The sequence below is a fragment of the Oryza brachyantha genome, chromosome 2 (genome assembly GCF_000231095.2).
Source record: "Oryza brachyantha chromosome 2, ObraRS2, whole genome shotgun sequence".
Lineage (NCBI taxonomy): Eukaryota > Viridiplantae > Streptophyta > Magnoliopsida > Poales > Poaceae > Oryza > Oryza brachyantha.
Genome location: NC_023164.2, coordinates 4,369,436 through 4,393,606, shown reverse-complemented (window position 1 = coordinate 4,393,606; position 24,171 = coordinate 4,369,436). Strand labels below are relative to the sequence as shown.

At 39.5% G+C, this 24,171-nt stretch overlaps 2 protein-coding genes and 1 long non-coding RNA gene across 6 annotated transcripts; 2 read left to right on the top strand and 1 right to left on the bottom strand.

Moving 5' to 3' along the window:
* Positions 1-5,940: 5,940 nt before the first annotated feature.
* Positions 5,941-13,168, top strand: LOC102709621 (DEAD-box ATP-dependent RNA helicase 41). Of its 4 annotated transcripts, none has more exons than XR_005811191.1 (4): positions 5,941-6,020; positions 6,605-6,705; positions 7,385-9,186; positions 13,095-13,168. XR_005811191.1 is itself a non-coding variant. In XM_006646982.2 (3 exons), exons 2-3 carry the CDS (start codon positions 6,636-6,638, stop codon positions 8,932-8,934), a joined length of 1,620 nt encoding a protein of 539 aa, XP_006647045.1. In that variant the 5' UTR covers positions 5,941-6,020; positions 6,605-6,635; the 3' UTR covers positions 8,935-9,235. The 4 variants fall into 4 exon arrangements, 1 of the variants encoding a protein (XP_006647045.1); XR_005811192.1 differs by lacking the exon at positions 13,095-13,168 and adding an exon at positions 10,880-11,316; XR_005811193.1 differs by lacking the exon at positions 13,095-13,168 and adding an exon at positions 10,675-10,693.
* Positions 13,169-14,053: 885 nt separating this feature from the next.
* Positions 14,054-15,209, bottom strand: LOC102709337 (ethylene-responsive transcription factor WIN1-like). The gene is made up of 2 exons (XM_006646981.3): positions 15,003-15,209; positions 14,054-14,903 (listed from the first exon to the last, which is right to left on the bottom strand). Exons 1-2 carry the CDS (start codon positions 15,083-15,085, stop codon positions 14,369-14,371), a joined length of 618 nt encoding a protein of 205 aa, XP_006647044.2. The 5' UTR covers positions 15,086-15,209; the 3' UTR covers positions 14,054-14,368.
* On the top strand, positions 14,791-18,082 carry LOC102709143. Its single transcript, XR_001549516.2, has 3 exons — positions 14,791-14,879; positions 17,064-17,255; positions 17,666-18,082. It is a non-coding gene; the product is annotated as an uncharacterized LOC102709143 (long non-coding RNA).
* Positions 18,083-24,171: the final 6,089 nt, after the last annotated feature.

Sequence of the window (24,171 nt, the reverse complement as noted above, 5' to 3'; positions counted from 1 at the left end):
TTTTTGGCAAAAAAGTCATGTCAAACGTTTGACCGGATATCGAAAAGTGTTTTCGCACACGAATGGAAAAACATATTTCAGATTCCGCCTAAAAACCGCGAGACGAATCGTTTGAGTCTAATTAATCCGTCATTAGCACATGTTAATTACTGTAGCACTTATGGCTAATCATGTCCTAATTTTAAGTACATAAGTAAAATGTTGTTTGAAATTTTATATTTTATCAGTATATTATTTATTTACACATAGTTGTGTCCAAAATTAACTTGTTTTTCCTTTCTCAGGTGCAATTTTACTTTCACCTCGTCTTTTCGTTTCTGCTTATAAACCAAAATTTAATTTTCTTAACCTTAAATTTAGAAGTTATTTTGAGGTTTTCATCGAAATTTATTTTTTGATGTGGCTTTTAGATATCTAAAAATACGCATATAAAAATTTTATTTACAAATATGCCTCACCCTTTTCTTTTGATAGCTGCAGCTATCATGACAATAATTCAACAGTAATTCGTTAAACATAGGTGGAAAAAACGAGATCATATACTCCACGAGAAGCAGCCTGGTAAGTGGCAACTAATCGACCGATTTGTTATTAGCAAGAGTTTACCTGCGTTAATCCTACGGGAGATCAGATAATTAACTACCTCACACAAATGCTACACTAGCTAGCTAGTAGCTCATCTCGAACTCAAAGTCATAGCGCTAATGATGTGGCGGTTTTTTCCACGCAAAAGAAAAAAAAAAAGAAAAGCCGGGCTACATCGTACGGCGGAGAAGATTCCGGGCATATTCCACGGTGCGTTCCCCAGGCGCGGAGGAATATCCAGGCGGATATGCCCTGGCCCGCATCCCGTCTCGCATTCTCCGATGAATCCAAAAATAAATAAATAAATAAATAAACACACAAGAAAAAGTGGGAAATAAAAACGGAGGAAGCATCTGCTCCTCTCCTGCCGGCGAATATCCATCCCGTCCGCGCGCCGCCGGCGTGGCGGGGTGACGGCGACGGACGCGAGGTCGGGCCCACCCGTCAGCCGGACGCGGCGGGCTGACGGCGTGAGGTGGGCCCGGCCCGAGGGCGCGGCCTGGTCGGGGTCAAGTGGGCAACGTTGACTGGATCGTGTTGCATGCTGGAACAGTGATGTGTGAGGCTGGTTGGCTGACTAAAAAGTATTATTCGAAAAGATTCCTTAAATGGTGCGAAGGAAGTGTATTTCTCGCGAGTTCTCGTGTGTGTGGGGTGCACACTTTTATAATATCGTTCAGGTGTGTGTGGTTAGGTGATGAGAAATATCGTGATAGTGATCTACTGGTTGTTTAAGTAAAGGCTTGGTTATGATAATGTTTATGTTGTCGTGCAGTGTGGATCGTGAAAAAAACCGTACGGAGATGACCGCTAGTCAAGTCTATGGCCCACTTTTCAAATGGTGTACTTGACATATATTTTTTAAGTGGTGTCTTCGAAGTGAGACCGTGTCACTGAAAATAATAATAAAATTTTGTCGTACTGTGTTGCTATTTTAGTCAAAAGGATATATATATATATTTTTTAAATGTAGCCTCTTTATTTATGCTCGTATAATCAAAACCGTATAACATTATATTTATGATGGACTGTACCTATATATTGTAGATAAGTACTATATTTGTATTGGTGATCTTATTTTGATCGAGCATCATGTGATGTCTAATTGGCGGAGCATGGTATACCCTAACAATAAACAATATGCAGTATGACTCCTCTTCCAAATTGAATTGTACAATAAAACGTGACCCATTTCTAATTACTATGCTATACACATATTAGCTTGTCTGCCACTTAACAACATTATTTAGAGCATGATTTGATAGATTGCAACCCTCCATATATTGAACCAAACTTCCCCACTGAACCAATTTTGATAAGATAACCCAGAGATGAGCTAACGCAAACATGAAATTTAAACAACCACTAAATCAAACCTAAGTTATAACTCAAATAAGAGAAAGAGAAAAGGAGGAACAACAAAAACAAAAACAACAGGGCATCCGCATATCCATGGATATACACGCGGCAGTCCATTTGGAGCCATTCAGTGATGGAAACAAGATCAAAGCAGACTCTACTGACAGCCACATCCTTCTGCTTAATACAAGGATAAGCGAAATACTTTCACCGTCTCTAAGTATTTGACGCTGTTGACTTTTTTATACATATTTAACTATTCATCTTATTTATTTTTTTAAAAAAATATGTAAAGCTATATATATAAAAGTATATTTAATAATAAATGAAATGATATAAAAATAATTACTAATCATGTAAGTTTTTTAATAAGACGAATAGTCAAATGTGTATAAAAAAATCAACGGCGTCAAATATTTAGGGACGGAGGTAGTAGTCCATTAATGATTAAAAATAATTTATAGATAAAAATTTTATATACATGTTATTAATAGGCTAAAACAAAGGCTAGAAAATAAACCGCGATGAAAAACTTCAAAATTAATTTCAAATTTAAGTTTTTAAATTTTAATTTTTAACTTATAAACCTGAGCACAGGTGAAAAGGCGTGGCGCTAAGTTTTCTCAGTCTCTGGGAGCAAATCATCTGACCTTTTCGATCCGTGAAGCAAGCAACCGCCCACAGCTAGCTGAGATAAACATGAACCTAGCCGCTTAACTGGCCAAATGAGACGGGAAAAATATTCCTGCATATTCTCGCGGGAATATGGGGGCGTGTGTAGGGATGGGAATGGGTCAAGACTCGTGGGTTCTTCCAGAACTCTATTTAATTCTTAAAAATTTTTAGCTTAAAACTCTATATAATTTTATTTTTAACCCGGTTTAAATCTGACTCTTAAATTTTTTTTGGCAAAATAGTTGAACTCGATCTTCATCTAATCCAGGAAGTTGTAGTGTGTAGACTGGTTCAGATGACACGTCATGTGGATGTGGTTTAAGCTTCCACAGGCCAATGGAAGTAGTCCGGTTGGTTTCACCTATTGTCTCTCAATTATGGCTCAATTTTGTATAGTATCAGCTTTATCTTTTTGCTTTTAGTTTAAATTTTTAATCTTAAATTTAAAATTGATTTTGGAGTTTTTTTTATCGTAGTTTATTTTTCAGCCTTTAATTTTAGATCGTCAAGAATATGTGTATAAAAACTTTATTCATAAAATATTCTTAAATATGTCGTTTAGTCTTTTCCAAAAAACGAAGAGACGATCCTCAACATGTTTATCTTTGTCCCATGTCAGCTGAGCCTGTGTGTATTTCTTGTACTCCCAACTAGGCTAATTGAAGTTGGGTGGACCATCGATTGGCACGTGCGAGGTGAGCTATCGTATAGAGCCCATGAAAATTAGTCTATCCAAATTTTTATATTTTAATACAAGCCAATGCATTCTAATATGTTTCCGGATATCTTATTCCATTTTCTTGAGAAGTTCTCAGTTTGTTCTCAACCGATTTGGCTAGAACACTTGTTTTATTTGGCTCCATAAAACGTCCGATGATAATCATAATAACCTTTTGCAATTTATAGCGACAATATGGATAACCATTCTGCACGCTAACAGTTTGTTTTTTTCTACCTAGGCAGAGAAAATTGAATCATTAGGACACAATTATTTTTTTAAATCTAGGCAGGCAGATCACCGCCACCATTAATGAAATGTACTCTTTTGCTTATTGATATTGTCAAAATATAAAGGATCATTTGGTGTTTTGCACCAACGCCCCAAATTCTTAGATACCACCTTGATGGTAAACAGACGAAGCTTAGCTGGTCAGACTCCTTGTGGTGAAATCTATCCAACGAGTTCAAGTCCTAGAAATAGACATGGGTGCCTGCATTTTCAACAACAAGATATCTGAGCTTTTATGGTTTTTCGTAAAAGAAATATAGCTGAGAGAAAAAGATAATAAAAAGAAAAAAAAGACCACTTTATGTCTCTCAACCTTTGGTCAAAATTTATTTACGTCCCTCATGTCCATATAGCTTTTGATTTGTATATGTTCTATGTGGCGCTTACAAGATAAAATAAATATATTGTTTCATATTTATGTCATACAAAAAGATACAAATATCATAGGACCTACATATTAGTAGGTCCCACCTCACCCTTCCCTCCTCTCTCTATCTCATCTTCCTCTCCTCACCTCATCTTCTTTCTCCTCTTCTCCCATCTCTTCTTCCTATCCGGCGGTGAGCTCGAGCTTGAGTATTGGTGGATGGTGGCATCAAAGCGGCAATGATCTTTGGGTATTGCAAAGGCAACGACAGTGGTTCACGATGTTGGTAGTGCCACTAACTAGGGAATAGAAATTGAGGAGACCAACCAAGGGGAGAAGATCAATGCGCTTAGGGAGAGGAAGGAGGGTAGCGGTTTTGGCTCGTAAACACCAGCACAGTGGCCCTAGGTCTCGATATCGAGGCTGAGGTAGAGGGCAACACTCACGAAGAAGCATGTGTAATGCTTCGAGTTTCTCCTGTGCCACCCCACATCGCCTCTTTCTCTCCATCTCCGCCTTTGGGCGGTAGGCATGTGCGTGCTTGTAGGTAGGGATGCCATCGGAGGAGGTGCGTGTGTGGTTGTTTGCAAGGTCCGCCTTCTTTACCTCCTTCTTTCCCCTCTTAGCGTGCCGATGTTGCTCCTCCGCGCCACCATGTTGCCCCGCTTCACCTTGCTAGCCAACACTGCCAACCCATTAATTCATGGGTTAATTAGATTCATGCCATTATAAATTTGTCAGTTTTGAAATATGCCATTACTATTTGACTAATCGTAAGGATACCATTATAATTTCAGAGTTATTTGAAATATGCCACTCCATACCCTTTCAGTGCATTTTTTAAAAAAATTTAGACCAAATTGCCTCTAATGTTCACTACACCCTTTGCAAGTGCAAAGGGCACTTTGGTCCCAATTTTTTTTTTACAATGGTATATTTTAAGTAGTTCTAAAATTATAATGGCATTCTTACAATTAGTCAAATAGTAACATATTTCAAAACTGACAAATTTATAATGACATAGATCTAATTGACCCTTAATTCGTCCTCTTCTCTGCTCGCTTCCCTTAGGCGATGGCCGGCTTCAAGAGGATGGCATGACGTTGTTCCTTCTGGAGGGATGTCATGCTTGACCACTCCAGGTAACAAATGTCCATTTTCTCAGCTTCGTGCCATTGGCTTAGATACAGAGGCTGCTGGTTAGTCCCTCCCTCGTCGTCATCGAGAGTGGATGTTAGTTGGCACAAGCCACCACTGGCGGCGGTGAGAGAAGGGGATGAACCGAGGACACTGTGAAAGGTCCACTATCATCATCGGCAGCCCCTTCTCCATTGGGTCCTCACATGATGGGTCCAAGAGAGGCATACCTGATAGTGCGACGTTCCTCTGCTGTTGGGGTGATGGGCACCTTGATGTTGTCTCATCTCTCTCTGGGCAACCGCCAACACTGCATCAGGGAGGCATGTAAAAGGGGGAGGGGGCTAATGACATGTGGGTCCCAATGTAGTTTTCTAACCAAACACCCATTGACACGTGGGCCCATTAGTGTTAATATTTTAATTTTTATTTCTAGTATTACATAACATCGGACGAAGACTAAATCAAACAAGCCACGTCTATGCAATGCAATCCCAAATCTCTATCAATACTGTATTAGGACTTGATTTGCACTGAAAATTGAGGGACATCCTATATCTGGTTTAGCGGTCGAGGGATGCGAGTAAAACTCGACCAATAGCCGAGAGACATGAAGTGGGATTTTTTTCTTAATAAAAACTAGAATAGGCAGAACGGAGAGGAAGAAAGCCCATTCGATTCGGCCCAGAAGGTAAATTTTCAGCCCAAAATAGGGAAATCTCACAGCCCATTCAAGACTACTAACGGGCCCTGTTTCCTTTACATTTTCACGACGCCGTGCGCGCTCCCCTCCTCTCGCCGAGCCGGAGCCGCCACCGCCACCGCCGCCGCCAACGCCGGCGACTCGTCGTGCTCCGGAGGCGCGCTACTGGGTCACGTTGTTGCGAGGTAAGCTCGCTGTCGCCTACTACTTGTTGCTGCTCGGGTAGGGAGAGGGGTTGTCCCCCGGTGGTGGGCTGTTTTTGGTGGGGCGGGGGGGGCTCCGATCTGATCGCGGGTGGGATTCGTGACGGGCGCTGCGAGCGGCTGGGGTTTGTGGGGGGATGGAAGCGAGGAGGTGGAGGAGGCACGCGGTGTAAGCGTGTTTGCGTAGGGAGCTTTTGGTTGGGACGAAGCTAATGCGAGGGAGAGGCGTTTGGGAGCCCTAATTGCGTGGGGGATGATGTGGCGAATTTATTCGGGGAATTTGAGCCGTTCTCGCTGGAAATCTCTTCATAATCTGTCCATTTTTGTTTTTCATTCGATGCCAAATCATGTTCTGGCTTTAAGTGCTGTGGATTTCAGTCGGATTGAACATGCGATGAATGAATTGGGCGTGTCTGTTGTGTTAGTAATCTAACATCCAGTGTGCAAACATGCTTCACTGGTTTCTGATGAAAAGAAATGCCATGTTGGTTGTGATGAATGCAGCCTTCCCAAGGTTTAAGTTTAAGGTATCTGAGCTGATTTCCCTTTTCCTTTCTTCTCTACAGATTTCTGGATTTATCTTCCGTCATCAATAGAATGGAGCAAGAAGAGAATCATTCAGCTGATTACTTGCCTGCTCAACCTGCTAATTGCAACGAATTGGAAGGTACCTGGGCTGTACTATTCTTCAATGCATGCCGATATAAAAGCCACACAATTGAGAATCCATATTCACGCACAAATTCATAGCAGGAAAACTGTGGCAAAGGAACCGAAATGAAACTTAGGACTGCTTTACAGAAAATGCATCTCATGAACCTTGAGAACTTGGAAGTAGGCAAGTTTGTTTTCAATGAAATGCCTCAGGAGTCAGGAGTTAGTTCAAGAAATACAGTTACAAAATATCATGTTCTGTGCCGACTGTACTTTTCTTATTCATTTTGCTTTATTGGCTGATGGTTGTACTGTTTATCCGTTTATGTACTTGTATTGTTCTTTATGCAAACAAAATGTCATCCTTTACAAAACATGCCCAGTCATTTCTATTGACAAAAAATAACCATACATATTCTAATATTGTCCAAGTCGAATGTGTTTTTTTTCCCATTTATTACATAAGTGACAATTCAGTCTTCTTGGAACTTGCCATACTAAGTTTGAGCTAATACTTCGAGGGCCAATTGAAAAAAATGCTGTCACAACCACAACCATCTTCGTAAAGAGTAAAGATTTCATGATGACTGAATGCATCACATGCACCTTCTTTGTGTTATAAGCACTGCAAATCTTCTGTTTGCTACCCGCATTTCAATCAGTGAACTGATAAATTTTCTTCCTTATTACAGAATCACCTATAAAGGAAAGGTGTTTTGAGCAGAGAGAAGCTCTTCTTGGGGAACCTCGTTGTGTTATTTGTGGCCGATATGGTGAATACATCTGTGATCAGACTGATGATGACATCTGTAGTGTTGAATGCAAGACAATTCTTCTTTCTAGACTTTCTGCTGAAACGAAGCCAGCAGTAAAAGCAGTAAAGCGTGTAAATCTTCCTGTTGGTGATGAGAGCTTTTGTATTCGGGACAAAAATTTTCCTAAAATACCAAGTATGCACGATGGCCAGATTTCTTCACTGAGAAGCAAACTTGATATTCGTGTCAAGGGTGAGGATGTTCCTGACCCGATCATGTGTTTTTCTTCCTCTGGTCTCCCTGAGAGGCTTGTGCTCAATCTTGAGGCTGCAGGATATGTAATGCCTACTCCAGTGCAGATGCAAGTCATCCCTGCATCAATCTGTAATAGAAGCTTACTTGTCTCTGCTGATACTGGTTCGGGGAAAACAGCTTCTTTTCTTGTTCCCATAATTGCACATTGTTCACAGGCGCGGTTACATGAGTGCACAGACAAGCAAGGGCCATTAGCAATAGTTCTTGCTCCAACTAGAGAGCTATGCCTGCAGGTGGAAGAACAAGCAAAAGTGCTTGCAAAGGGTCTACCTTTTAAGACTGCGCTAGTTGTTGGTGGAGATCCGTTGGCTCAGCAAATCTACAGAATTGAAAATGGCATCGAGTTAATTGTTGGCACCCCTGGAAGGCTAATAGATCTACTCATGAAGCACAATGCTGATCTTAACAATGTTTCTATATTTGTTTTGGATGAGGTAGACTGCTTGCTAGAGAGGGGATTCAGGGATCAGGCCATGCAAATCTTCCAAGCACTTTCACATCCCCAGGTTATGATGTTCTCGGCAACAGTAAATTCAGAAGTTGAGAAGATGTCAAACTCACTGGCTAGGAATGTCATACATATTTCCTGTGGCAACCCAAGCAAACCAAACAACTCAGTTAAACAAGTGGTCATTTGGGTGGAGTCTAAGCAGAAGAAGCAGAAGCTTTTTGAGATAATGACAAGTAAGCAGCACTTTAAACCTCCTGCTGTTGTGTTTGTGAATTCTAGAGTTGGTGCTGATCTCTTGTCCGAAGTAATTACTGTCGCTACTGGATTGGAGGTTCTTTCTATTCATGGCGATAAGACAATGAACGAGAGAAGAGAAAGCTTGAGAAGGTTTCTCAAAGGAGAAGTGTCTGTTGTTGTTTGTACTGGGGTGTTGGGACGTGGAATGGATCTCCTAAAAGTTCGTCAGGTGATATTATTTGACATGCCAAACTCCATTAATGAATATGTTCATCAAGTTGGAAGAGCATCTCGAATGGGTGTGGAAGGTATGGCTATTGTCTTTGTTAATGACGAGGATAGGAATCTTTTCAGAGAACTTGTTCAGGTTATGAAGACTGCAGGTGCTCCAATTCCTCGGGAACTTGCAAACTCAAAATACACAACTGGTATACCCCTTGGCAGTGGTAAGAAGAGAAAACTGATGTCTAGGGGACATTCTTGACCAGGGATACATCAGAATGGTTTTTAATCTTTCTTAAGTATGAAAAGTAGTATGCCTCTCTGGAATGTTAGCTATGTTTTATCTTCATGGGAGTGCAAATGAATCTTAGCATCTCTGGTGGAAATGTCTACTTATCAGGAAATTTCCAGACTCTCTGAACCAACATGACTCAGGGGAAGTACATGGAGTCATGAAATCAGGGTACATGGCAAATGTAAAGGAATATATGGCACATGTAAATGTCAGCAAAGTGTAAGTTAAAAAAGATTCTGTCCAATGGATTAGTTTGCATTTCCCTTTATTGCACTGTTTATTCTTACATGATGGCTTTCAGGATGTGTTATTTTACTTCCTATATTTTTCTTTTGAGTCATTTTTAACTGGGTTATCACCAAGTTAAATGTTAAATTTGCAAACTTATCTACACCTACTAAACTAAGAGTTCTTCAGTGTTCTATACTTCTATGCAAGTTTTTATGCGGTGGTTTCAACTGCTTTTATGAGTAGCTTTAGCTACCCTCCAATGAACCTCTAGTAGCAAATGTTAGTATCAACTAGCAGATCGCCCCTGTGTTGCAACAGAATTTTAATAAAAAAATATCATTATTCTGTTATTAAAGTAGAGTTAATAAAAATGGTTTGATATATAGATCTCAGTTATTTTTTCTTTCAAAAAATAAAAGAGAGTTGGTGGTGGGGTAGGTGGCAGATTCACCACCACCCACCACCACCACTACTCCTCTTTATAGGAGTATAGATTAGCTTTAACGTTGCCTTCCTCATATACTGCCTAGAATCTTGTTCTATCTCCCATAAAGTTGTTCTGCTGACCAGCACAGCTACAGGTAACAAATGTCCGGCTGGGTTGAACCTAAAGTCTTAATATTTAAGGTCTTGGATCAACCATGGAAAGTGAATTCATTTGATAATTTGAATGCAGGAGCCAGGAAGGCTCCACTGAATTGGAAATATTACTGAAAGCTTCGTAAGTAATGATTGTTCTGAACTTCTGATTGAGGTTTAGTATTACTTATGTTGAATTCCAAAGAGAAGCGTGGGTAATAAATATCTCATGATATAGATAAATCAAGCATCAAGAAACAAATTAATTGCATATATAGTTAGCAACGTTTGAACAGTACCAGGGGTCTGGGACCACATTATTATCATTACTTAACCCTATTGAATGGGGCAGGTTGGACCCTACACTTTAGTGGTGGTGGTTCTTCTTAGTCCTACTGAAGGTATAGAATAGGTTGATAAGCTGTCTGGAGCTTGTTGCTGACCAAATAATGCTGTGTTAAATATGGCAGTTTAACTTGCTGGATAGGGATGGTGCAGAACGACCTATGATATTTAGATCATTTAGTGGAACTAGAGTGTGTCAAGGAGGACCCATGGGTTGGATCGTACCCGTCCTCTAGATAGGTGACTAATCTAGCTAGTGTCTGTCTAGATTTTCTTTTTTCACAATTGATTCAAACTTGTATGGAAAATATCCAATTTTGTCGTTTTATTTGTTGTTTTCTTGTTACAAATTTGATGTATGCATAGGGAACATGTTGTAACTGTTACAAGCGCAAGTGTGATAGCCATATGAAAGGCAAAATATCACATGCAACTACCATATAGATCACTTAGGAATAGTAATGGAATTATCCCTTGTGAGCTGCACAATTGTGGGGGTACAGCACATGTCAAGATAACTTACTCCTCTCCAACTTTAATGTTAAATTTCAGAAACTCCCTGCCCGCATCCTTACTAATTTGTGAACATCTGTCTCCCCCTCTTCAACCCACATTCACACAGAACATCCTCCCCCATATAATGTGACAAGCTAAGGTTTGAATCTGGCAAGGTGGGGATAGATCTTGTGAAGGTGACAAAATTAGTATTGTCACTGAACGCACCTCTAATAGAGTAATAATTGTCTTGCTCTGGCAGGATGGGTAGCATGATGTGCGGCGGTGGAGATGTAGTTCTGACGCTTGCTCTGCCGGTGGCGATCAAGCACTGATGGGGACATACTGGGCGTGGGACATGAGGTCCTGGTGAGCCATGTTGATGGTGGCTAACTCTGATGTTGGCAACCCTAGATTTTGGGCTGCGGAAATCCTATATCAACCTCAATATGCTTGCAAGAGGCAGATAATTGTAGAGGACATGGGCTACAACCATTCCCTGCATTTAGACTAAGTAGTAGCATGAGTGATCATGTATTGATAAGCTATGTATAGCCCCCCATTGAATTAGCTGAAGCTTCGCCATTGGTGCTGATGGTTGCCACAGCACATCATAGTCTGCACCACTATGACATGGTTTGTGCCTGCCTAACTTCGTCTGACCACCACCCTGCAGCCTCCACTATCCTCCCTGCTAATCACTCTGATTACTATCCAGCCTGTCATGAGAATCCACAGTTCCGCACTGCTGTATGTATCTATACCACAGTTGTGCTGATCTGCAAAACACTGCCAAATATTGCTTAGTTGCAGCCTTGCAAGCTTCACGTAGCTTTCTCCTTGCTCCTTTCCACCAGGTCATGATTTAGCTTGGTCTGGTGGAATGTGGACTTGGGAAGTCGAAGAGAGATTTAGTGGAATAACAAGCATTACAGAATTCTTTACAGCCATTGCAACTTATAACATATTTTGTCAATTAATTTAATATCTGTTGTGCTGCAAACTATATTTGTTTTTTAGTAATTTTTTTTGCAATTGCAATGACAGTTTATTTACACTAAAACAGTTTGTAGCACAATAAGATAGAAACCAAGTATGTCGCATTGGCATAATACTTCCATGCTGTGATTGCTTCCATTTAGTTTTTTGGTTGAAAAGCAATTTATTTCTTTGTTATTAGAATTTGAACGACGATTCCTGCAAACATGATGTTGGAGCTAGCATTCTTTAAGATACCTGTGGTGGATTGCCTAGCGTTCTGGATAAATTAGAACATAATTTATTTTAAATGTGGTTCATTTTGTCAGCTTATTTAAACCTTTTCAGGTAGATCTATTGTGTAACAATTATCACTGCACAAAGTAACTTAACGCTGTATGCTTTACTATCTTAATAAAGACGGCATCACTGATTGATTTGAATAGGATTGAAGCAAAGGATGGAGTTAATGTTGGGGACCAGAAGTCCATAACAACTATTAGGCTGGGCAAATTTATTACATCCTTTTGCAACATAGAAGTTCCTTGACCAGCTAATCTGGTACCTGAAAAATTATCGAGCACATATTAGTGGAAAATTTTGGGTGTTCATCTTATCGCTAAATCTTGACACTAGAACTATGCATAGCCAACACACTGCAAGCCAGAGCATAGAAGAATGACTCAGAAATAAGGTTACTGCACTGGATGAAGACATAAGTTTACAAAGCTTTTGGTTGTTGCAAGAAAAATCTCTGTGAGGGTTAGAACAGTAGCAAGAATTATAGAAGCTTTTAAAAATTATCGATGGATAGGCCTCCTACTGCCTACTTAATGAAATGAGATCGTCAGATAGAACTGGTATAAAACATGTTTTTATGAAAAAGGTAAATGGGAGAGAACAGACAGTAAGACACAAGTTAAAAGTTTCCATTTGTATTTTGTTATAGCGAGTTGATGATAAAAATGAGCAACTTAAGTAATATATAGGAGTAAGAAGCCAAATTCAATAAGTTTTCTACTTTTCATAGACATATAGGTCTTACTCAAAATCTATTTTGCCATGTTATGTACAATGAATGTAATGCCATTTGTTCCCAAGTACTTGTTGTGCAGAAGCTATGGTTGGCAGCTTGTTTCCTTCTATGTGCTATCATTTCTGTCTTTTGATACAGTCGTACATTAGGCATGATCAACTAACTGAATTGGGCCCTTATGCATTGACTGCATGCCTTGCACCAACCTGTAAACCTCAATTACAGTTCTGGCACTTGTTTCTTTTGTTGTTCATATGTGTTCTGGTTCTGAAGCTTGGAAAGAGAAGGAAGGGACTTCGCTCTTCATTACACACTGTCTATGTTTATACTTATAGTTTGCTATTTCGGTTTCTATACGTGTGTAGCATATATGAACTTTTCTTTTACTTGCTAGTGTTGAGTTAGCATCCCAACTGAAGATCCAAAACTGTTAAGGTTCACCCGTTTCAATATTTGCTTGTAGTTGCCAATGATTGCTCAATGGTTTATGACTACAACAGTACTGATATATGGGGGATGGCAACCACTAACCAGTATGTAAAGTATTTTCAATGACTCAGCTTCTTAGATGTCTGTCTGTTTAATAAATAAATGGCATGAGCTTTAGCTGCCTTAATTTTGTTCTTTGTCAAATTTTCATTTCAAGGCTAATACCATATGTTCCTAGTCTGAAGGCAATCTTGATGGCAGCCTAACATGGATATCATTCATGTCGCATTCCCTTATTAAATGATGGGAAATACAATTTGAAGGCCTTTGAGGTGTTTGCTTTACACCTGTACTCAAATAATTCTTGATGGCCCATGCATTTAGTCCATAGCTCACACCCCTGGTTTAGCATTTGATGTTTGCATGATGTTGGTCATGTTATGATATATCAATCAAGACAAGAGCAGTTGAGCACAAGATTGGCAGAGAGAAGTATTGGGAAAGAAATCTTTCCCCATATCTGTTTATGGTAATGCAGACTGGTACATTCAGAATTGTACATCTGAAATGGTGCCATCAGAGACCCAACCATCTAATAGGTTATAGATGACTTATATTTAGTGAACTAATTTGCACCTAATTCTCCTCACTGAATTTCATTTTATTTGAGTTGATAGAGCCTAGAATTATTCATTTACCGGTCAATAAAAGGTGGTGTGTTAGTTGAGGCAATGAAACTATGGAAGGACTATGTGTTCCTTTATGTTTAGCACTCTAGCTGCTTTCTGTTTTGTCTTGTTTGCTTTATAAATGTATTTTCTCACAATAAATGCAGATATACTTGGCATAAATACACAAAAGCAATTGGTGTTTTCTTCTCATATATATTTTATAAAAATGTCCATGGCCCTTTCGAATCATTATGTCATTTGAAGGGGGTATTTTTCACAAGTATCACCTTCATCATATTCTTAATATTTCTCAACAGAGTTCAACATCGGCATCTGAACAAAAGACGAACACTAACACAGAATAACAATATATTTATTTCCTTTATGAGAAACTATATAACTGATGTTGATGTGTAACAAAGTATGCTGATGGAGACTGACTATATAAAGCTTTTCATAAACACATATAGCTACACATAGTTTTAAACATATATATCTTGTTACTTGCGTCAAGTAATACTGTACTAGACATTTCTATTGTACTGTAATCTGAATTGCCTGTGTACCAGCAGGAATTCTGGAATCTTGATCTAGACTCTAGAGTGGTGACTTCATTATGCTGTTTCATCCAAGCTTTTCAGATGACAAAGCTTCCCTCTCCCTCTCCATGTGATGGTGAAGCTGGACTGCTCCTGCTCAGCAGCTCCTCAATCATTTGCAGGGCAATCCTTTCCTCGTCATCCATTGTTGCCTGAGAAGCTGCTGCTGCTGATGTGGGTTGAACTGCAGGTTCAGTTGATTCTGCCTCTTTGTTAAGCTCTACTGTCATCACCCAGTTGGAGTCAGCACGGGCCCCTGCACGCTTCTGCCACACACCAATGTGGGACTTCTCAGGGTCAAGGCGAAGGCAGGTTAAGGATGGAGATGGTGCCTTGCAGCACTTCCGGAGCTTAGCACTGAGAATCTGGGACAGATTGCCTGCTGAGGAGTTTCTGCTACCGCCATTGCTACGGATGTCCCTGTCTGCGGCTATGGCAAGATCACCAGTGGAGTTCCTTTGCACAGGGAAGTTGGTCTTGGCATTGCGGCCACTCATCAACACAGCAGCCTCGTCGTAGGCTCGTGCAGCTTCCTCGGCCGTCTCAAAGGTACCCAGCCACACCCTCCTCTTGCTGCATAAGTTGCAAAGAACATGTGCATTGTGACTTAGTAGACAGATCAAAATTTAACATTGTTAGCAGAAAAATTAGAGGGATGATAGAAGGGCTTACAGTAGGGGGTGTCTGATCTCAGAGACCCAGGAACCCCAGTGCCGCTGCCTGACTCCGCGAAACTTCTTCTTTGGCTGTACCATTTTTCTGCAGTGGAGATTCTCTGCCCCAGAAGGACAGAGGAGGCAGAGGCGAGGGAATGAGCTGCTAGGCACCTCTGAACAAAGGTGTGGGGGAGGAGGAAAGCACTTGTTTGAGTGAATATAAACTGCGCAGCCTGTACTTGTGTCTATAGTGCCGCGTTAAATGTGGTGAGACGTGTAGGTAGTCAAATAGTACGTGTCAGAGATGGAGAGAGAGAGAGAGATTGTATTTGGCATGATCATTATCATAATGCAGGGGTTGGGGTCACAAGCAGTAGCAAGTATGTGCCAAGGGATAAAACTAGTAGTACGAGATAGAAAGAGTGAAAGAGATTATGTTTGGCCTGGTTTTCACTGGACATGATCATGCAAGGTCTGGGATCACAGACAGTAACAAGTGTGTGCAAAGGGATAAAACTAAGCCAGGAGATACAGGTGAAGAGAGAATTCAGGGGAGGGGCAACTGAAGGTGGTCCACAAGGACTGCAAGGGTGGCTGTCGGTGAACTGTGCGGGTATTAGCATAACCACCTTCTCTGCTAGGACATTGGTAATTAACACTCACCTACGCCCATGGTAGCCACATTAATTGTGGGGCAACCCCGGGTTGATTCACATTAGCTCCTAGAACAGCAGTATAAACTAGGCTAGTTGTTCTGCAAAGCAATTGTGCATTTGTGTCAGATCAACTCCAGGCCAATTCTTCCACAACTATGGGGTGTGGTCCAGTCATAACTCATAAGTTTTGAGTGCCATTGTATGCATGGACGTTGTTATTAACTAGGCGTCTAAGGTCAATTTCAATGGAAGTTTTATAAACAATAAATAGGGTGCCACGTAGGTATTTTTGATGATGTGGCAAAGTATTAATGAAGAGAGAGATGAAATGAGTTCCATGGGGATGAAACCTTCTATGCATTGTTATCTAGACAGTTTGTGTCTTGCATGTAACCTAGGAAACAACAATAGATGAAACTATGCATTGAGAGGGGTGTTTCATCCTAGTTTTAAACTTTTTGATAACATGTCACTCTAGGTAATCGTGTTCATGAAACTTGCATTGAGGATGGCCTTATGGCAAGACTTTTGCTGCAGAAATATGCTTGGGAATATTTTATGCTTTATTTGTGATGCCGTGTTGATTTTTCTCTCGTCTTGTATGGAAACACTCTTCATTTTTCAACACTAAAGTCTTGTTTTGCACTATAAAACTGTGAGTTTGAAATGTGTAAGAAAGTGTTTGTAAAATTTGGAGTTTTTTGGGTAAGACTTGTAGAGTGTATTTTTCAAGTTTTCCAGTTGTCATTATTTTTGACCTGGGACTGCTTGGGGTTGGTTGGCATTTAAGCTTGTCTAAGGTAGCTCCATGTACAGCCTGGTTATGATGATGGCGTGTGCTCACTGCTCTCTGCTCAGTGTTGCTCGACGCTCTAGCTGATGAATCATTTATATCTTTTTATGTTTTTCTGACACATGTTAAATATTTCTTCATGATAAATTAAGAGTAACTACTTACTCGGTGCACAGAACATGATAATGTATTTTATTCACAAGTAGCAGAGATCAGGAAGCTGAAGTATGAGCAAAGAACGACGTTTCTCTTGGCGACTATAGCCTTTCCTTGATCAAATAACTGAATTCTTGTGCTTAGTGTAGCTTGCGAGCTTCCCTGTTTGCGGCTATCCAGCATATTTGTTACCTTTTCTGTTTGGCTACTTGTTGTTTAACACATCTTGTTTATTATTGAAGTATTGATATAAACTATTAGTTGATCTGTGATCTGTTTCCCTTTTGCTCTCTTCATACATGGCAATACAGTGAAGGATCAACTACAGTATTTGTGGGGTTCTCTCTCTGCACGCATGTCACTTCTTTATATTCTATGTAATTTTTAATGGAAATGCTCCAGTAGTCCAGTCTGGATTCTACATTTCTGCTTAAATGAGATGTACTGACTCTGACCTTTGGTCTATTTGCAGCCTTATTTCATGGCAAGATTACTTCGTACACCGTATCAACATTGAAGTATCTGAACAGTCTGCCTGCAATAATTGGCGGCTTGTCATATTTCACCTATCAACTGCCCCTCGCTACAGATGTGTTCTGTAAAAGTGATTCAGATTGATGAAGTTCGTTGCTCTTGTCGACTGGTTAATTAATGAGAGAAACAGGTATTATGTGCAGTGCGTTAGTTTTACGGTCTTGGCTCCACAGACATCTCTGTCAGAGTTTACTACACTACTATAGATATAAGAAGCTTCTGTCTCGTATCTGCCTCTGACACACTGTAGTACACCCTTCATTTCCTCCTGCAAACCACTTGAAACAAAAGTACAGAAAGTCAGAAATATGATCATGTGCTAGTAATAATGTAACATGACAGAAAGTCAGAAATATGATCATGTCCTAGTAATAATGTAACATGATACGGTACCCATTGGATTTGATCATTTGAAGCTCAAGCGATTTGTCTCTAGTTTCCTCTGTACCTGAGATAAATCATTGGGTTCGTGTGTCATTTTTTATTTTTTTTATCTTGTTGCTAACATCATCTTTTTTGTGTATTTCTGAAAGCTGCCAGGTGTCTTAGCGATCATGATCGTTCGATGAATTATTTCCGGCAAAATTCTGGACCTTAGCGGGATATCGGAATAGGGCCGGCCGGTCTATCTTTGCTCTCTGGTCTGCTATACCAGGTATCTGTGATGAACTGGTGTGGACCTCGGCAATCGATTACCATGATCATGATGATACATTTGTCACCATCTGCTAGAGTTCTACAACTCTTACGTCTGCAGGTATCGTGTATACTCTTTGTTTTACAATTTCAGTCCCAGCTAGTTAGTAGTTACTTGAGTCATGATGCTTCCTGACTATTTGCTCCCTCCGTTCCATATGTGTTTTAGTTTTTGCTCTAAATCAAACTTTTCTAATTTTAGCAAGTTTTATAGAAAAATGTATTAGCACATAAATTAGTTTTATTAAAATCCACCATGTAATGCCCCCATAGCATATTTATTTGGTATTACAAAGTTCATATACCCCATCTTTTTTCTTCTGTTTATACATATAATCAAATTTAAATTTTCATCCTTAAATTTGGAATTGATTTTGGAGTTTTTTAACAAAAGTTTATTTTCTAGGCTTAACTTTTAGATATATATAATTTTTATTTATAAATTATTTTTTATTTATAAATATGCCGTTTGACAATCACCTCTATAGAGTTTTTTGGGGCAGCTAGCTATCTGAACGGTGTGTCTTATAGCATCTCTAAGAGACCAGGTAAATGGATAACCAAGCTAAAATTTAATTATTGTGTGAAAAAAACGATATTCAAGAGAAGAACTATCTAACCTAGTAGACTATTAGAATGGCTAAATTTTTTCCTCAATAGCTAAATCTGGCTAGTCTCTCCCACCTCATCTCAATAGCCAAACCTGGATGGGCTCACATGTCCGTTAGAATTTAGCTAGTGAAGATGACCAGTCTGTTGGAGTGTACATCAATTTAGCTATGGAATCACTACACCTCTTGCTCAAAATGAAACCTATATTAGTAGCTAATGCTAGGAAACACAATTTTTATGTCATCGAGAGACATCGAGTGGTTGGATGCTTCCCAATCTTACATTAGGAAATAATCTTCTTGCTTAGTTACTCCTAAAGAAACTTGTTGTTTATTACTGTGTTTGCCGTTATTAGTCGGTTACCCGTGCTAAGATCTGGACATCAAAGTATATATGGTTTGGTGAAAGAAGTAGAAAGAGGCAAGTATGATAAGTGCAGCTGTGCGTTGGTACTACAGTACCACTAGCTGCTTTCTAGCTACTGTTGAGTACCAGTACCGTACTGTTCTGCTATGTTGGTTCTAAAAAGTTGCTGAAAGGACAAATCTGGGGACAACGCAATAATACCCTCATTAATCACTCTTATTAGTAAGTAGATCTCTAATGGCTGCCTTCCATTTCTCATGCATGCATGCCCCCGAACGCGTGCCATCACAACTCACAAATAACGTTCATTTAGGTTTTGTTTGGAAGGAGTGTAAGAAGTCAGTTTCTTATAATTTAGAAAAGTTGTTTTTTTTTCCAATTTTTGACTCTAGATCATTTTCTATATACTATAATAAATGTTAATTCTCATACAATTTTACTTGGGAGAAATTCTGACTTCTAAAGATTCCGTGAGAAGCTCAAAAAATTCCCATAGATGTGTTTGTCTGCTTGAGATGGTATTCATCCATCTATGCCAAATTTTGGCTCGAAGTGAATCCTTTTCGAATGTAGATCAAATTAAGCTAATTTGCCCTTTGCCCTGGACATATAAATAAGAATAGTGTAGTTATGCCATTCCTTTCACAAAATATATAGTTTTTTACTTATCATCATCGCCAATATTAGTGAATAGTGCGTTTCTCAACACAAGCGTATCCTCTGGTACGCTCTCGTACCCTTTGATTGCACTGCTTCCGAGACAAATTGCACATCGCCATGCGTGCCTTCTCTGAAGGTGAAGTTTGAGCTTGCCGTGGTTGATGAGGGCAACCGTCTCTATATCACTGGGCTTAGCCTATCCAGTTAGGAATATTGATATATTTATGTATCTCCCTCTTAATTAGGAAGCTTACAGTCTTAAATTTAAACTAGAAAAAAAAACTTATTTTAGGACGGAGGGATGACTGTAGTTAGGAAGAATTTAGGTTCAAATTATAGCATCCATAATCGTGCACAGCATTGTGTGTCTGGTAGAATTTTGTGAGATCCACGTATAGAAAAGGCGCACTCATGGGTGCGTGTTATGTGTGACTTTGTGTAGATATTTATCCGTCCACTAGCAGCACATCTAGGGATGGCAATGGCCCGGAACCCGATCCCCGACAGATAAAAACTCTATTAGGGTATGAAAGTGGGGTGAAGTTAGTATCCATGGGGCTAATATTGGCTTAAAGTCCCCCCTCATCGGGTAAGGCGGGGGCAGGTATGTTCCCTAGCCCCTCGTTCCTGTATACCCGTGGGTACCCATATAAATTGCGAATATATAGATAAGTCATTAGCCAACTCAATAATAGAAGCCCAGTAGACCCAGATAGCAGCCATATAAAAGAGCAGAAATAGAAACCCTAGCTCTCTCACAGCCTGAGTGGCATGTCCACCGACACCCGACGCCGATTTCTCTCTTTCTCTCTCGTTCGCTCTTTCTCATTCTCTCTTCATCGCCGTACGGCTGGAGCATGGAGGATGCAAGGCCGTAGGGCACCAGCCGCCGTCTGCCTAGCCCACCGTCGCCGCCCTAGCTCACCGTGCCACCGCGTCGCGCTAGCTCACCGCCGTCGCCTGCTTGTTGTTGTCGCCGCCGCCGTTGGCCTAGCTCATTGTGCCACCGCTTTTCGCTAGGTTGTCGGCGCCGCGTAGCTAGTCGCACCGTCGCTTTGCTTGAGGTCACGACTGTCATGTCATCGCTACGTGCTAGGTCGTCGTCGCCACCCGAACGCCGCCGGGTATAGGCACCTGTTAGGTAACTCGTACTCGCCCGGGGGTGGAGCCGGGGAGAAATCCTCTCCTGTTCGTGGGGATGGGGATAGGGATGTGGATGGGAATGGGAATATTTCATTTCTATTGGGATGGGAACGAGGTGATAAAACCTGACAGGTGCAGCCTCGTTGCCATCCCTAAACACATCTGAGTAACTTCTTATATACTTATGCACGAGTCCTATATACTTGCGTGTATAAGAGACATGCATCGATGACACTAACACTATTGTTACATATTCATGCTATTTTAAAATATAGCTATTTTAATATGAATCTAAACATTTTTTTATCTATATCTATAGCTAAAAATAGCTATATTTTAAAATAGATACGGTACGTAGACATGTACAAATTAAACTGCATAAGAGCAAGTATAATAGATCCTAGTCAGCAGGCTAAATAGATGTCCATGTCATAAAAATCCTAGCTGGAAGAGAGAAGTGAGGAGAGAGAGAAGTGTTGGCGAGTATTTCGTCGTCGACTCGTTGCTGGTGCAAGCAGCCCACCCGAGGAGGAGTGCTCAAATGGGTGGTAATTAATTAAATAATCTGCTAAATGCTCACTTTGCATGTTGCTCATTAGAGCAGGTACAATAGAGATGCTAAGCTGACTCTAAAAAAATATTGCTGAGTTGGCAAAAACAAAGAAGGAGAGAGAAAATGGATGGATGCTTAATTTAGAGATAGGCTGCACACACAAAACAAGAAATACTACTTACAAGATAAAGAAAGAGATGTGATAGGGTACATAAAGAATATAATAAGCTGAAAATTAGAGTCTCTTATTGTATGTGTGAGCTACAAAATTACTTGTATGATATGGAATGAAATTGAAGTAGACAACGGATGCTACTATTGATCTTGCTCTTATACTGGACTGTTTTAGTGCTAACTCAAGATGATGTGGCAACTTCATTTCGCCAGCAATCGGCGCAACCATTAGCTTTGCTCTAACGTTCATGTGCGTGTCCCAAGCGTACGCATAGGTTAACGCACAGGCATTTGCATACTTTCGAGGCATTTGTCCTCTACACATGCATGTAGCCAGCTAGGAGCCCTTGAGGAGGTTGCTGCGATGCATACTTGCATTGGAGTTATCGACGTACTATGATCCATTCGCGAACGACGGGTGGCGTCCGAATGTCCGATCGCTAGCTAGCTCTCCGACGTCCATGGCTTAAAAAAACTAGTATTACGATTTCTATATCCTGTATCATAAAGAAACTAGTATTATTATACATAACTCATACAATATAAACATTACTAATCCATATATAAATTTAATGCTACTTATCTCTCATCATGTGTTAGATGTTATAGTTATGTAGAAACTGTCTTATATAAGACATTTCCTTTTCTTTAATTGTTTAATCGCTTGTTACATCATCTTTTATCTTATGTGGTAATCCATTTAATTTCATGAACATCATCATAGTCATTGCATTATGAATGCCATAATATCTCTGGTTTTTAACGTCTAACGCTTTGACATTTAGTGTAGCGTTTGGTCATTAATTTCTCTTATTTAAAAAGTTCAATGTAAGTATACTAAAATGAATTTTGTGCTTAAAGTATTTTAATGATAGTCACAAAAGAATCAATGGTAGTTTCAACAAAAAATGGACAGAACAAATAGCTAAATGTTAATGTGTCGGTGCGTTTTAGAATGGAGGGGACACTATATATCGTGTAACTCTTTTTAGCGCATAGATAGACATTCATTTATTTATTGCATGTTATTAAATAATCATTAAATTGATCATATAGATTATTATGAGTTATGCAAAAGTTTAAATACGACTACTATAAGTCTAATAAAAATAACAAATATAATTATGAATAATGCGTATACTAGTTTTAGTTTAGACTTTTTACAACACGTAAATGTTGAATGGGCTTGCATGTTTGTGCAGTGATACGTCTTATATTAATCTATTTTATTATTTTTAAAATGACTATTTAGATGACGTGCAATAATATAAATGGATGGATATCCACCGGATTGATAAAGGTATTATCTCTATCATATACTGCTCAATTAGAGTTCATTTTCTTACGTTTATAAGCTAATTTTTTATCTTAGTTTATTTTCTAGTCTTGGCTTTTAGATCGCTAATTATACATACACAAATTTTTTTATTCATAAATTAATTTTAGTTTATAAATATGTTGTTCAACTTAATTTCTTCAAATAAAATAAAAGCGGAAAGATGACCGCTTGCGCTCAAATCCAGATTGCCCGTGAAAGCATCCAATGCAACAACCAGATATATGTATAATTATATGGCTATGAGGCTATGAGCTACTACTTACTGGCTGCGGCGGCTACGTTAAGTTCCTTGGTTCCATCGACGACGCTGATTTGCTCCATGAAATGGTGCAGAGTTAGAGGAGAAGATGACGAGTTGGCCCTGTTCTTTCTTTTCCATCGATAGATCGCTGGTACTTCCGTACGGTGCATTTTGTGTAAACATATTTTTGTAAAAGGTTTCTTTGAATTATTTTCTAAAACAACTTATTAACTTTGTATTAGATAGTTTATTTGTTTATGTCCTCAAACAATCTATTTATGTATTACATAAATAGCTTTGAAACAAGACGCCATGTTTGCTCTAGAAGCTAAATATTAATAATAAAGATCTTAACCTTTAGTCTATGGCAGGTCCAGATAGAATGTTATAGATTAATCGATATATTCATATACGAAATACACTTATTTCTGTAAAAGTGTATACAAAACCCAAACATATAGAAATAGAACATAAAAGTTGCATGTAAAATATAAACATTATGATATTAAAATTAAGAGCTGTATATCTATCCAAATGTTATCCGTAGACATAAACATTTTAGAGTATTATAATAAATCATACTTTATGAGAGTTACATGCAAAAGTGTATGGGGCAATCTTCTACTACCTCCATTTCAAAATAGGTCTACTGCTTGTCTTATAAATATCCTGACTGACGGTACATGTGGAATTGACATTTTGGCTCTTTTAAAAAAATTATTTTATAAATAGGTCTAAAAAAAACTTACTGTGTAAATAGATTTTTTGACCGCGCCAACGTCATTGGCGCCGTCATCCAAATGATTTTGCTGTGTTCGTGTGGCAGGAGGACAACGCCAATGTCATTGGTGCCGTCATCTAAATGATTTTGTTGTGTTCGTGTGGCTGGGATGGTGCCAATGTCATTGCCGTCCTATACAACGCCGGCGCCAATAAGGTTGGTGCAGTCAAAAATGTCTATTTGTACAATAAGTTTTTTACAGATCTATTTATAAAATAAGTTTTTGAAAAGGGCCAAAAATATAAAAATTGCAGAACGGTACAGCGCGTGTACGTGTCTCTCTCTCTCTGTTAATTTTGGATTCGACAGATGCATCAAGGAACGTTATTATGGAAGATATATCGATGCTAATGCGACGAACGGGTTTGATCGATGGATCGGACTGTTTAATTTTAAGTGATGTGATCATGCGTACATGGACGACCGGATTAACTCTCCGTCCATCGCCAGCCACGTACACTGCAGCCGGAAGAGTGATTAA

Excerpts from the sequence above, each read along its gene's own strand:
- LOC102709621 (XM_006646982.2), top strand. The coding sequence starts at position 6,636 with ATGGAGCAAGAAGAGAATCATTCAGCTGATTACTTGCCTGCTCAACCT. Across the intron at positions 6,706-7,384 it reads TAATTGCAACGAATTGGAAG|AATCACCTATAAAGGAAAGG; the intron begins GTACCTGGGCTG and ends TCCTTATTACAG.
- LOC102709337 (XM_006646981.3), bottom strand. The coding sequence starts at position 15,085 with ATGGTACAGCCAAAGAAGAAGTTTCGCGGAGTCAGGCAGCGGCACTGG. Across the intron at positions 14,904-15,002 it reads GAGATCAGACACCCCCTACT|CAAGAGGAGGGTGTGGCTGG; the intron begins GTAAGCCCTTCT and ends CAACTTATGCAG.